At 36.6% G+C, this 13,911-nt stretch overlaps 1 protein-coding gene across 2 annotated transcripts; it reads right to left on the bottom strand.

Moving 5' to 3' along the window:
- Nucleotides 1-347: 347 nt before the first annotated feature.
- On the bottom strand, nucleotides 348-13,197 carry POK1 (phragmoplast orienting kinesin 1). 2 transcript variants are annotated; one of them, XM_022282753.2, is made up of 32 exons: nucleotides 12,268-13,197; nucleotides 12,032-12,187; nucleotides 11,689-11,772; nucleotides 11,478-11,597; nucleotides 11,245-11,358; nucleotides 11,060-11,152; nucleotides 10,807-10,967; nucleotides 10,650-10,724; nucleotides 9,608-9,695; nucleotides 9,449-9,507; nucleotides 9,285-9,348; nucleotides 9,120-9,185; nucleotides 8,891-9,034; nucleotides 8,674-8,787; nucleotides 8,338-8,573; nucleotides 8,185-8,254; nucleotides 8,018-8,071; nucleotides 5,994-7,812; nucleotides 5,827-5,900; nucleotides 4,359-5,672; nucleotides 4,152-4,259; nucleotides 3,895-4,055; nucleotides 3,720-3,807; nucleotides 3,510-3,584; nucleotides 2,785-3,018; nucleotides 2,574-2,672; nucleotides 2,386-2,460; nucleotides 2,243-2,301; nucleotides 1,641-1,752; nucleotides 1,114-1,224; nucleotides 869-1,038; nucleotides 348-772 (listed from the first exon to the last, which is right to left on the bottom strand). In XM_022282753.2, the coding sequence occupies exons 1-31, from the start codon at nucleotides 12,793-12,795 to the stop codon at nucleotides 898-900; spliced, it is 6,696 nt and encodes a 2,231-aa protein (XP_022138445.2). In that variant the 5' UTR covers nucleotides 12,796-13,197; the 3' UTR covers nucleotides 348-772; nucleotides 869-897. The 2 variants fall into 2 exon arrangements, with proteins under 2 accessions (XP_022138445.2, XP_022138447.2); XM_022282755.2 differs by having other exon boundaries at nucleotides 8,674-8,778.
- Nucleotides 13,198-13,911: the final 714 nt, after the last annotated feature.

The raw sequence follows: 13,911 nt of genomic DNA, 5'->3' as shown, positions 1-13,911 counted from the left end.
CTCTAATTGATCTCACTTATAATATCTTATTAAAAAAAATTATGTGGTATTAAAAAAGAAAATAATAATAATTATCACATATAAATTATAATTTTTTGTTTCTTTCTGGTACAATAAATAGATAGAAGTGAGAAGATTCGAATTCATGATATCACGTATGCTAATTACCGATGAACTAAACTAATGTTTCCATAAAATTATATATTTTCAATCTCAAATCAAGTAAAAATGTCATTTACTAGCATACCAACTTGGCTGGCGCACACATTTTTTTTTCCCTTTTTTTAAGATAATTGATTGAAAATATCTATCTTTCCTTTCCTTGGCTAAAATGTTATTAAAAGCAATTTTGAAACTTCAGTCCAATTTGAACGCTAAATTAAACTCACCATAAAAGAATTAACTTTCTCGGTTCGTTCTATGAAAAGTTAACCAAAGCAACAGCTTAGAAGTTCGCCAAAGAACTGAAGTTGAAGATTTATTTACATCACAGATTACACCAACGTGGATGGCCATAAGGTAATATGGATACCCCGAACTCCCAATGAATCTCAGCCTTTGGAGTCTGCAGCAGCATGCAATATTGAATATTCTGCTCTTTTTAAGTTGAGATTTGAATCTCTGTTGGCCTCGCTTCGCAGGCGTTGAACAGAACAGCAGCCAAACTTGCAACAAACCGGACGCGGGACTTCGAGCTACTATATACAACGTTGTACCAATCATTGGTAACGGCTGACCCCCAACAAGCCTTCAAGCTCCTGTTTTCCTGGTCCTAATCAAGTGCATTATATTGTTAACTAAAGAACTGAAATATATATATTCTAAAACAACCCCAATGTAGTTTTCATTGCCTTAAATTCTATGGTACCATTATACTCCAAACGAGTCATGAGATGACTATATCTCATTTCCGGGGCCGCCACTTCGGTGATGCGAAGAACTGCCACTAGGAATCCGGTAATGAGCGATATCATCGTTGACACGGGAGAGAAGCATTTTTGAGTGGGCCAACCTCTTAGTTAACTCGTCATCCTGCACCTCATTTATTAAAATCAGATTCTTCAGCAAGGGGTTATCATATAGTAAACTAATTCTGGTGATTTGAGAACCTACCTTGGTTAGAAATGCATGATGATTTTTCTGTGGGCTACTTCGTGTTCGATGAAGGGTGCTCGTCTTTTCATCCAGCTCAATAATCTTCCTCTTTAGTTTTTTATTTTCCATCTAATCCAGAACGGCAGCAGAATAAGAACAATTGTGCAGAAAATGGAACAGCTCAGCTCAATAGAGCATAAGGCCTCTATTTATCATGTTTATGTGAAGTGTAACAGAATGTACTTTCGACAAAATAGCTACATTAGGAAAGAAATGACAGAGGCAGCTTGCTATATAGTATGCTAGCTACGGACCTACAGTACAAAAAGTATCCACAACAATTTTTAAAACAAAAAAAAATGGCAGAAATATACAGAATACTAATGCTTAACATCCGCTCGCAAGTGCGCTAGTCTAGGATAAAGCGGGGTTACGATTGAAAAGGCAGAAGAAATACATTACTAATGCTTAGCTGAAGACTGGAACTTGATACCTATCGAATTATATTAAAAATAGAAATATCAGTGTAAATATCTCGCTCTTACTTTCAGTATCCCATTCTGTACAGAAAGCAAGTGATCCCGCTCGCGTAGTTTCTCATGGGCTATTTGAGTAGCGAGTGCTTCAGCTTCCTTCTTGCTTAGAACAGATTTGTAACTACAGAAACCACTGTCATGTTAAGGTAGGGAGAGAAGACAAATTCAAGCATGCATGAGGTAGCACATGACACTGACAGAAGATAGCTGGCAATTTCTGATGGTATATGCGAGGATCAGGTTCTACCCTCGATCTGTAGTCTTCTCAAATCAGGGACTACAATTCAGAGGACCCCACCTCCAAATAAATAATATTTCCAATGCAACCATTTTTCGGTACTACTTCTTTATCCTTGATTATTAAAAAAAAGCAACCAACTCAAAAGGTTCGCCCACAATGTATGAGTGAAGGTTGTTCTAAATCAATGACCGATTCATCTTGACATCTCTTCCACCTTACCGAAAATGGACCAATTCATTTTCTTCTCCAATTATTAAGTACAATACAACTATCCTCAACTTTCAATTTTAAGGACAGAGCTAAATAAGCAATATGCAGCTAGAAACATACTGGATAAATCTAATTTACAGCATTCTGGAAGAGCTCTCACCATTCTCTTTCCTCGTTTAGATCATTAATTTGTGTCCTCAAGTCATGAACCTCCTGTACCTATAAAAGAAAAAATAATGTCTATTAGACAGGTCATATTGAAAATTAAACAAATGAAAAATTGTAGTCTTTTCCAGTTTCCACCTTTTCCCGGAATTGCTGCGACTGTAGATGAGCCTCCACAACCATTTTCTGAACTTGGTATTGATCTATCAAGTTCTAAAATTTTCCAAGAGCAAAAATTGTCACTAGCAACATGCAGGCGTAGTATTTGGACTCGGTGAGAAAAAAAAAACATTATTTATCCAAAAAAATAACAGGCAAAAACTTACAGCATATTTAGTCAAGTCCAATTTCACACCGAGTAAATCTCGAATTACATCATGTGTCATACTTTCTGCTGCTGCGAGCCTAGCATTCAGTATGCATATCTGATACAGCATAACGTTTTACATTGAGTTCACAAACATGTTCAATACTTCAGTCTTTCACAAGGATAGCAGATAAATCATTCAGATGTCAAGTCATTAAGATTTAATGTACCTCTTTCTGACGACTAGTGGCCAGTCCCTCAAGCTCCTCAATACGAAGCCTTGCTGTCGACAGCTCATGCTCCTTCTCCAAGTTCATCTGATGCACCAAGTTTGAAATGCATCTGAATGGTGAGCTCGAACCCCTTGGTCTCGCTGAACTTTTATCAATTTTGTCTAATGGTGCAGCCATTAGATTTGACTTATCTTTACTTGCATCACGAACCATTGCTTCCAGATTTGTGTACTGCCCATAAAGGATATGGATGGAAAATATGGTAAAAAAGAAAAAGAAATATATAACCGATCACCACCACCAGAAAGCATGAAATTTCCGTCCAAGTTGACTCAACGGTAAACATGTTAAGAAGCCATAAAAGCGGAGGTACCACCACCAGTAAGCTGCCAGCTTTGATGGGTTGCTATAAATCATAATAACTCAAACAAACCAAAAACATCAAAGTAATCCTTGATGATCACGATATAAATTTTTTTTTTTATTTGAAAAGGTACCGAAGAGCTCTTGAATTCTTAAACATATTTTTTTTTCATGATCACGATATTAGTTCTTAATCTTGTTTTCAAAGTCTCGTATCTTTACAATTAACAAATTTAACGCAGATCTACATCCATAACCTGATGCAAATCCATAATCTACTATTTCTAGTTTCAGCTTTTCTACCTAATAGAAGTTAACAATGATGCATATATGAATTGAATTTCCTTTTTCTTTCTTACCTTCTGTTGGTACTTCATTGCCTGGGCATCAGCATGCAATACAAGCTCCAAGATGTATTCTTTGTGTCGTTTGATCTTCAAATCCAAGGAGATAAACTTCCATCAGTAAATAAGTCAATTTATAATTGATTTTAACAAGATATTCACAAGACAAACAAAATATTTTTTCCAAAAGGAGCACTGTCCAAATATCTAAGTGGTTTAAAGGACCTCTTTGTCTTGTTCTGCCCTTTCATCTTCAAGAAGTTTTATTCTACTTCGTGCCTCAAGCAGTTCTAGAAGTATACTACCCTGTTGCCTGTAGAAATTTCTTTTATTTCCTTAGCAAACAAAAAGTGATATTATAATAGTTCATATTAAAAAAGAATCAAACAGAATTTTGAACCTGGATTGCTCTTGAGCGTGCTCAACAAGTTCATCTCCAAAATCCACAGCTTCAGTGAGATTTCCTACAGCTAATAGTCTCTTTCTAAAGATCTGTGTCTCCAGTTCTAGTGATTCTCTTAATGTGCGATTTTTCTCGACCTCCGCATCCATGTCCTGCACCTGCAAGAGGAAATGGTAGAGAATAGGCAACCCTGATGTCAGTGGACAATTAAAGTAGAACTGTTCATATTGTTTCCAAAGCAGCTATGGATTGACCTTTGTTTCCAACATGTTTATGGTACTCTCAAGCTCTTCAACAGAGTGTTCTAAAATCTTCACCTCCTCTTCCTTCTGTTCTGCATACAATTTACTGGCCTCTGATTCCTGGAATTATAAATGGAACTCACAACAAGATCAGATCTACCAAAGATCAAACCTTGACTTTTGGGATTAAAAGAAACCATAAAAATTCTAAGACAAAACCTGATGAGCTTCAGTGGCAACAGCTTCCTTTTCATCAGCCAATGCGTATGCCATGTCAATCTTGTCAGTCAGAATGCAGACTTGTTCATGGAGTTGGTCTCTCTCACTAATGACTCTCCTCAATTTGTTCTCAATGTCTTCAACTGATAAAAGTAATTTCTTTTCGCTAATGACGTGTTCAGTAAGATGGAGTATTTCATTTTCCAGTCTATTAACTATATCCTGCTCTTCTGCCAATTTTCTTTCGGCCTCAGATTTCTTGAGATAAAGATCTTCTGCCTGCTTCTTCAACTGTACATTATGTTCATAAATGGTATTCATTGTTTCTTTTGCCTTCTCAAGCTTGGAATTAGATAATAACAAAGCCTTTTCAGTATCAGTCAGAAGCTCCTCAAGTTTTCTCTGGTGAACTAGGACATTGTCAAACTGACTTGCTTTAATCTCCAATTCATGCTGGAGCTGACTCATAGAACAATCTAACTTTTCTGTCTCATCTTTCATGTCTTTTGTTTTTGCGGTTGATTCCTGCAACAATCTAAAATCAAAAAGCAAACCTTCTAATAAAACCTCCTTCCTCTTCAGTTCCTTCTTAAGTGCCAAATTTTCATACAAAATGTCATCATCGGAAAAACCTCCATCTGCCTCTTCCGAATCTGTGACCAGTTCGGTTCTTCCTCCGTCAATCTTACTAGTTAATATCATATCATCCTTATCAGTAAGGCAGATAGATCCTGAAGTCTTGTTTGATTTCATACACCTTTGCTGTTTAAGTAGTGGAAAGCTAGGTTCTCCCTTGAAGCATGCAAATTGCCGACACATTTCTTCCACATAGCACTGATGGACAACAAATGAAGCAAATTCTCTTCCCGTTATTTCCAAGAAAAACTCTTCCATTAGGGATTTCCAATTACTAATAGGTTTAAGCATCTCATCTCTAAAGGATATGACATCACACGATATCATGCCAAACTTCTCATCCACTTCTCTTTGTGTTTGTGAAAGACACCCTTCAAGAAAAGACAGTGAGTTTGCCACATCTTCCAGACTAAACCAAACTTGTTCCTGAAGTAATTTATTCTCATCATCTTTCAGTTGCATTGAAGACTTGAGCTGTCCAACTTCTTCAATCAAGTTGTCTCTTTCTATCTGTAACTGCTCTCCAGCTTGCTTATATATGCCAGTTAGTTGCGTCGCATTTTCATTGGCTCTCAACAATGCATTTAACATAAGATCAGCTTCTTTTATTGCTTCTTGAGCTTCTTCAAATCTGGTTAAGAATCCACCATCCTGCTTAATTTCCTCAACACAAATTACCTGCAACGCCACAGAGCCTCAGAAAATTAACCCTGAAAGTCTCCCTCAAGATCAACGTTTAAGATATTAACAAAACAAGAACATTGATTCCACATATGCCCTGCATAGGATTTGATTCAGTATTGACCCTTCAATTATATAAGTTTTCGTATACCTTACTGGTGTTATCGCAAACTGCTTCAGCTTTTTCCATCCTCAATTTGGAGGGTGTTTTTGCCTGGTCCATTTCTGTTATCAATTTTTAGATCACTATTAATCAGATTTGATTTCCAGCTATTGCCAGTTACAGTTACTAAGAGATAAAATTCAAGTAAACTTTACCTTCTGACAAAGGATCACCACCTATATCATGCACTAGGAATGCATCTATTTGCATACATAGTTTATGGATAGCACGATACGACATACACAGTTCCTTTCTCAGACAAGTTGTGGTTCCTCTGTCATCATTCATATAGCCCAAGACTTTCCCTCTTGAACTAACACTCTCAGATGAAATGTCAGAGCTTGAAGTAGAGCAATCGGAACTCCAACCATCTTCTTTGACTGAATGTTGACTAATATACCGGTATTCGCAACCAGCTATATTTCTATCAATGGAATCTTCAAGAACATTTAGTCTGTTTTTTGCTTCATATATTTTAGCTTTTATTTGATCCAAAATATTATCTTGGTTTTCAATGTTCCAATATTTGTGTGCTGATGGAACTTTATCTTTGAAGAATTGGAGATTTTTACAATTTTCATTCGTTGTCTTGGCTTTTAACCTCAATTCATGAATTTCTTTCACCATTTCCTGAACTAACTCTTGATATTCTGAATAAAGATCATGAATGTCGATACGGAGGGCTGAAATATGTGTTTCCATGTCTGCATAATGTGCACTAGTAATATTCCTCAACTCCATTATACCTAACCATATCAAATTGCTTTCTGTATCTAGTTCTTCCAGTAGTAATGTATTTGTCTTGGCCATTGCATCATCAATGACGTGACTGCCTCCTTGAGATGAAACATCCAACTCTGAGATGGGCATCTCTCTCCCAATGTTATTACAGCAAGCAAGCTCCTGAGAATTGGATAACCATTCTACTGCGATGAATGCAGCATCAGCAGATTTCTCAGTCTTAACTAACCGATCCTTCTGAAATTTGAATCTTTTGTCTAGAAACTCTACCATGCTGTTCTTGTCAGTCGTCAGAGTTCTCAACTGTTTAGCATCTGCAGCATTTGCATTATCGTGCATTTGTTGTGATTCATTTAAAGTGAGTGTTGCTTCCTTCAGTGAATTCAGCTTCAGCTCCATTTCTTGCACCATCAGTCGTGCATCTTCCAAACTTTTATGCAATAATAGAATTGTTTCTTCTTTTTCAATACAAACTTCAATGGCCCGCTGCACTTGTTCTTTGATCCCAACATTTACTTTAGGAAACAAATTAGCGATACCTTCTATCTGCCCATGTGCATCTCTGATAGATCTAGAACTATCTACAAGGAAACTTGTTAGTTCTATCATTGCTGTTTCCCAGTCAATACATAGCACCCTCATCTCCTCACTTTTCACAGACAAAGCATCTTTTAGTCGTGTATTTTCCTGGGCCAAGCCATGTAACCTATCATTAAGTTCTAACTGAAGGCCTTCAACCTCTTCCTGCAATTGAAGAATTGTACTGGCTGTCTCCATCTCTACCTGTTGACGAACATGTTCGACTTGGTTCTGTTGAGAGAGCTGAAAGATCTGATTTTCTTGGTACTGGATGTTAGATATTCTGACCTCCTCAAGTTCCCTAGTCAAGTTTTCCAACTTTATTTGTAAAGCTTTGTTGTCAACATCTTCATTTTGGTCCACCATATTGCCTTCATTTTGACGTTTTGTGACGTTAAACTGTTGAAAGAATTCTCCCATCATGCCGTGTTTGACCTGCTTGCATCGGTAGTTCTCACCTTGCATATTGTTTTCTGAATCCATTGTTTCAGCCAACGTTCTTGTATCGATCAGATCTTTCTGAGAACATATGAGCTTTACATTGAATTCGTTATCTGAACCTTGACCTGTTTCATTTTCCAAGTTCTCAGCATTTTCTGTAATATAAGATAGTGTGTCATCTCGAGAATAACTCTTGATGGACATCGTTTCATCCTGTAAAGGTAACACAAAATTTGCAAATTAAGTCTTGGAAAAAAAAGGAAAAAGAAAAAGAAAACATGACATTCATACAATTAAATTTCTCAAAGAAGTATAAAACTAGTTACTTTCTAGCTTCAGATTGAGGTAAAGTAAATTTTTTTAGTTGTTCTTCATTTGATAAGAAAACTTGACAACTAATCAGTAAATGCCCATGAACCTGATATTTATCTCGTTCAGATACGGTTGAGTTTTTTCCCAGAGCAACCAAAAGCTGTATAATGAAAATATTTTAAATAGCTGCCACGAGATTAATGAAGTAGTTGTGTTGCTGTAAGTAGAAAAGCGGACAAACATGGAAGGGAAAATTATCAAATATTCAGAGACCTCATTGCGCAATTCTGCAACTTCAGTTAGCAGTGCTTCACGCTCTCCTAGATCATAAAAATTTTGAAACCTGATGCAATAGTTAAATAGGACGAGTTATTGGGTAACAAAATTAAAAATACCATTTGATTCAATAACATAGCATATTATTACACTTGAAGTTGCTCAATGAGTCTAGAGTTCTCTGAAGAGATTTTTGTCAACTCTGGATTCCTATTAATCTTTGCTTGAAGCATATTAATCTCCACCACTAAGGCCTTGTTTTCCTCCAAAAGATATTTATCAGTGGACAGCACCCCACCTAATAACAATTCAAGTTGTCTAATTTTCTCCTCACGAAATTTTAACAACATTTTAGTACGTTGAGCATCCTCCTCTTGTTGGAAAGCCTGCATGAAATGTCATAACTACAAAGTTGACCTCCATATCATATCATAGCATCTATCAATCAAACCTCATCTTTCTAATCAAAATTAGAATGAGTCATACCAAACGCTTCATGTGTTCAATTTCACACTCTAGCTTTTGTATTGCAGTATTTGCTACTTCTTCTCTCCTTAATGCACCAATAAAAGTAGCTTCCATTAGTTTCATCTGTTGCATCTATCTAAGTATCAGTGACTGAATCCAATCCAGCAATCCACTAAAAATAAAGATAATCTCGATATACTTGAGAAGGTGTTTTTTCCATGTTTATGATCAATACCTTATGATTTGCAGTTTCCATTCTACCTCCCAATGAATCATAGCCTACAAACAAATCACTTACTCCAGACTCTTCAAATATTGGAACATTACTCAGTATAGACCTTGGAAAATTACTATGCTTCAGTAGAAAGGACAGCTGACCCTGCGCAGTTTCAAAATGCATTGGTTTTCTACTGACAAGTTCGTGTCCAATATGACACTTACAAATCTACAGCCTTAGTTCATACCTTCAAGTGTAGGATTTGCCTTTGGAGTGCAGTTTCATCACCTGAAGCACACTCATTAACTTTTGCCTAAAACATTATAAAGGGGAAGCTCTTAATAAATTGTAGTTTCATTGGAATAAATATGATGCGTCTGTGTGTGCTCTCGTTGGAAAAAATATTAAGTACATTATTCTGAATCTGTTTGGCACGCTGTGCAAATTTGAGAGTGCTTAGTGTTTCATTCGCTGAGCTGCAGAAGCAATGTGCAAAATTAGGAGTATCAAAGAAAGTTAAGAGGGATATAAAAGGAGAGGACCTCGTTTTAGTTTCAGACAGAAATTAGCACTTACCAAAATGATGGGCTGACATTAGCAATGACAGTTGTTTTTGAGTTTCCACCCAAAGAATCCTGTATCCACATTTGTCGTTCAAATATTTCCCAACTCAGAGGAAAAATGATAAACAAATACACAGGATCATATTTAGATTAAAAGCTTTTAAGAAAGAACCTGTAGTAGGAATGTCAACCTTGAATCTCTGTACGGAATATGCCTATGCTTCCCATGAGCCAAATCTACTAATGACATAATGACCAAGCTACAGCATAGAGCAGTAATAAGCAACTGAAATATACAAGAGAATCAAATAGTTGTAGACAACTGCTTTCATATAACTCTCTAAAAAAAATTGTATCTTTGAAAATTTTGTTCCTTTTATATATCAATGAAAAGTTTGTATCTTCAGAAAAATATATATATATAACTCTCTACAAAATTTCTTCCAATATTAGTCTATTCTACAACAATAAATTTGACTATTCAGGAAGGAAAAATTTTATAGGGACCCGTCAAGTAATTCCTTTGGAAATCTTTCATCGTTCAAATGCAGAAAAATACCAAGTTACTCGATAGCTTTTTCTTTCACAAAATACAAACACGGCAACAAGTAAAGAAGAAATATCATAAAACCAGCATTCGATGGTCAATTGTCAAAATGGGGAACCTTGAAAACTAGCCAGATCCCCAGGTTGGATTTGTAATTTCAGTTTTTTCGCAATACTATGATCACAGCTTTTATTATGCTAGATATGAAGAATAATGAAGAGTTTGTCAAAATTTGTAGAAAGTCAAAAGGAAAGATAAAAACAATCAATCGAGAAATTTTGCATGATGAAAAAAAAAGATTTCGTGAAACTAAAATAACCTTTTAAAAAGACGAGTAATAATGTGATTTTTTATGTTAATTTTTGTTTGTTAGATTTAGAGGCAATCCTGGTAAAAGCACTCCCTAACAAATGACTGGAATGATAGGCATGTATAAAAGCTTCATCTCAAGCTCTATTTCCACCGTATTACCCTTCATCAATATAAAAGAAGTTCCGAACATCACATTACTTGGTTTAAATATAGATTTCAAAAGGCAAGATGTCTTTTCATTTCAGTTTAAAAATGAGTTTAAATGCTTAGAAATAGGACAACACGTTGTGTAAGAATAAGTATTAAAGGAAACGCATCAGAGTCACTAACTAGGACAACACGTTGTTCTAATTACCCTAGAGTTGACAACGACTTGTTTATATTTGCAGCTTCTTTCAAGCGATCCCCCTCTGCACCAGAACTTTTCTGCCTGGACCATCAATAAAGTTAGTCAATGATGTAAAAGAATTGCAAACTAAAAAGGGTTGATAGGCATCCAAAAAAAGGTTTACCTTTCAGAACCAGCTAAGTCTACCAAGTTTAACCTCGCAAACCTAAAGTGAGTTCTGGAATCTTTCTCCCAATGACTTTCTATTATACAAGTAAAAACACTGTGGGAGCGGCTACTCTCACTGTTCATATGCGTAGCAGCCATCTTTCTGTTTGCAGCACCCTGAGTATGAAATGGAAATTAGATCTCGATCATGTTGCCAATCCAACAAAAAAAAAATGTGGCACTTGAATGCAAAATCTCAAGAGGTCCACCTGTAAGAGAAGCTTGACAACATCATTTATAGTTGTAACATTGTGTTCTGTAAGATTCTCTACGTATACTCCTTTCTTCAAGTCTTCTCTGAGCTACAATAGGAAAAGTCTTAGTGCTCTTAATGATCGAGGAACGTAGAGAAAATAACCCAGAGCAAAATTGTTTTTAGAGAACTTAGAATTACTTGTAAATTAGTCGATGAAGGTTCCAGTAGATCTGCTATTTGCTCGTTGTATATTTCTAGAAAGGAACATTTGCAGCTATATTTCAATTTAACATCCCTCTTGCTCTTTTCCTCCTATACGAATAGTTTGTCATAAGAAACCCAATCGGGAACAAAATAACCCAGGAGACGTAATATAATATTTCATGCAAAGATCGTATCAATTAAAAACACAAGGAATTAAGTTGCCAAACCATTCCAATTCTTGTAAATAAATGTTCAAAAATGCGCAAAGTTAGTCCACAATCTTCATTGAGTCTGCCCTCCACCTCGTATATTCCACCCATCATGGTATATGTTTTGCCACTACCAGTCTGCCGGGGCCAAAAAATTAACATATAAATCCCTCTTTGAAAAAAAATAAAAAAATTAAATCCCCGCAAATTTTATAAAATGAGCATGTACCTGGCCATAAGCAAACATGCAGCTATTATAGCCAGACAGGCAATTTTCCACCATTGGCTGTCCAGCAACCTTGAAGAGGCTTTCCTAAATTTTCACAGAAGGAAGAAATGAGCGCCGACATAAAGGTATCTATATAACTATACTTATTTTACTTTCTGAGAAAAAACAAACTGGAAGCAACCAAAACTAATTGTGTTTAAGGCCATCAGTGTAGGAGCTACAATACTAAATTTAACTTGATTAAGCGTTCTCCAGAAGAGACATATTTCTACTCAAACAAACAAAAAACGAAAGACGGGTGGGGAAGAGGGAGAGAGACTGCATTCTAAGTAAATGTTAGCACCTGCGATATTGTTTCGCAAGCTATATGATCGAAGGTGAATCTGGTCTCTGGGTGACCGAGCCACACCAAAGTCTTTGCAGTATCCTGTCTCAAACATCGACCATAGCCTTGAGAGTCTCTCTCCGTAGTACTCAAGGGTCGAATACGTATCATTACCTGTACAGAATAATCATACATCCCATGATTCACATCCATAGAGCTATCCAAAATGGAGGAACTACAGAACACGAACCAACCTGCACGTTGTGATCCTTCCAAAAACTTGGATCTTCCACAAGGTCGAAGTGTGGAACTTCGACAGGTAGCTCAGTATTCGGAATCGGCATCGACATCCTTCTGGAAAGCCTAAAGGAACTTCCTCCCCTACCATCCGCGAGTTGGTGAGCTTTACTAGCAACTATTGCTCCACCGAACGGAACTCTAGACGAACTCTTTGCAGGAGTGGTCTGTCTTGAGCTGGGCTCAGAGCTGACCCTCCGGCCTTGAGCTGAAAGCCTTGGAGTGGCGTTGTTGATACATGCACTCCCACTAAATTTAAGCGAAACTTCAGATTTTGTATCACAAGACCAGTCGGGTTTGATGGATTGGAGCTTGTAGTTGGAAGCAAAACCAGAATCCTGAAATTCTTTTTGGTATTGAGCTGGATCTGCAATAATGTTGAAAGGGGTTCTAGGAGGTGGAAAATGAAGTGCACTCGGCGAGGTTCCGAATTCATTCTCGTTGGGCTCCGGTTGCGATAGGGAAGTAGATACTTGTTTCGACATGGTAGAGCTCCCAGACCCAGGTACCGATGGAACGGAAACTCAAAAATCAAGGTGATGAATGAGTGGACATTCGAAAGGAAGCCGAAGCTCACTGGTCAGTGCAGTGGAAGAGTATGAGTAGAACAGAACGGGAAATGGATCGGACGATGAGCACAGCACGAAGACCACACAGCCACAGCCCGCCCGCCCATTTAAATTTTGAACTATTTTATTCACGAAAGCTCCCCTGATAGGCTGATTGCAGTCGAGATTTGGAAAGTAGCCCAAAATCAAATCGAAATTCTTTGCTTTGGGTGGGCCTGGAGACCGTGGTGTTAAAATGGGAAGCAGAGATTGGAGGGAGGGAAGGAAGCCGCGGAGTTCAAATTCGAATATTTGTTGATGAAGTGGTACGTGGAGATGGGGGCGGCTTCAACTCCAATTTTTTCATTATTAATCTCCTTTATCGTTGTGGTTAAGAAAATCTTCTAGAATAAAATTATTTATTTCTTTATAAGACCCAAATTTCAGTTCTAAATATACTCGCTGTATGGATATTGATTGTTGTTATTAATTGCATTGCATCATGTTTTGTTCATTAATTGTGGTAAATCGTGAATCAATGCAAGCTATTCAATTATTAATTAGTATGCGACTAATCCAATTTTAAAATTTTTTATCTTAAAAAAAATACCAGCTATTTTTAAAACAAAACACCAGCTATTTTAAAATCAAATATACGGGTGAGATAGTATTGATTTAGAAAACACAAAACCAATTCTCGAATGAGGTAATTTAACTAGTTTTGGTGGTTGTATACTGTAAAAGAAGGTTATTCTCATGCATAAAAAAATAGTTGTCTTTTTTTTTGTTTGTCTCTTATTTTATCAACCTTCCGAATGTATGTGCGACTCAACTCGAACATAAACTGGCTTGACTAGTAAGTGACAGATCTACGTGAAGAGGCAAGTGCCTCTAAATGTGTATTAAATATAATATAGTATGTTATTGATTTAAGAAACTGTCTTCTCCCGATTGGTTTCCTCCTTTTTAAGGTGTCGTGCCCCAAATCCACGTTTTGAGTTTGAATCTCACTTTTATGTGATTTTATTTATTTATTTATTTTAATATGTTTTT

This window comes from Momordica charantia, assembly GCF_013281855.1.
Source record: "Momordica charantia cultivar OHB3-1 chromosome 7 unlocalized genomic scaffold, Mcharantia_2.0 BLBB01000007.1, whole genome shotgun sequence".
Taxonomy (NCBI): domain Eukaryota; kingdom Viridiplantae; phylum Streptophyta; class Magnoliopsida; order Cucurbitales; family Cucurbitaceae; genus Momordica; species Momordica charantia.
This window is presented reverse-complemented; position numbering and strand designations above follow the sequence as displayed.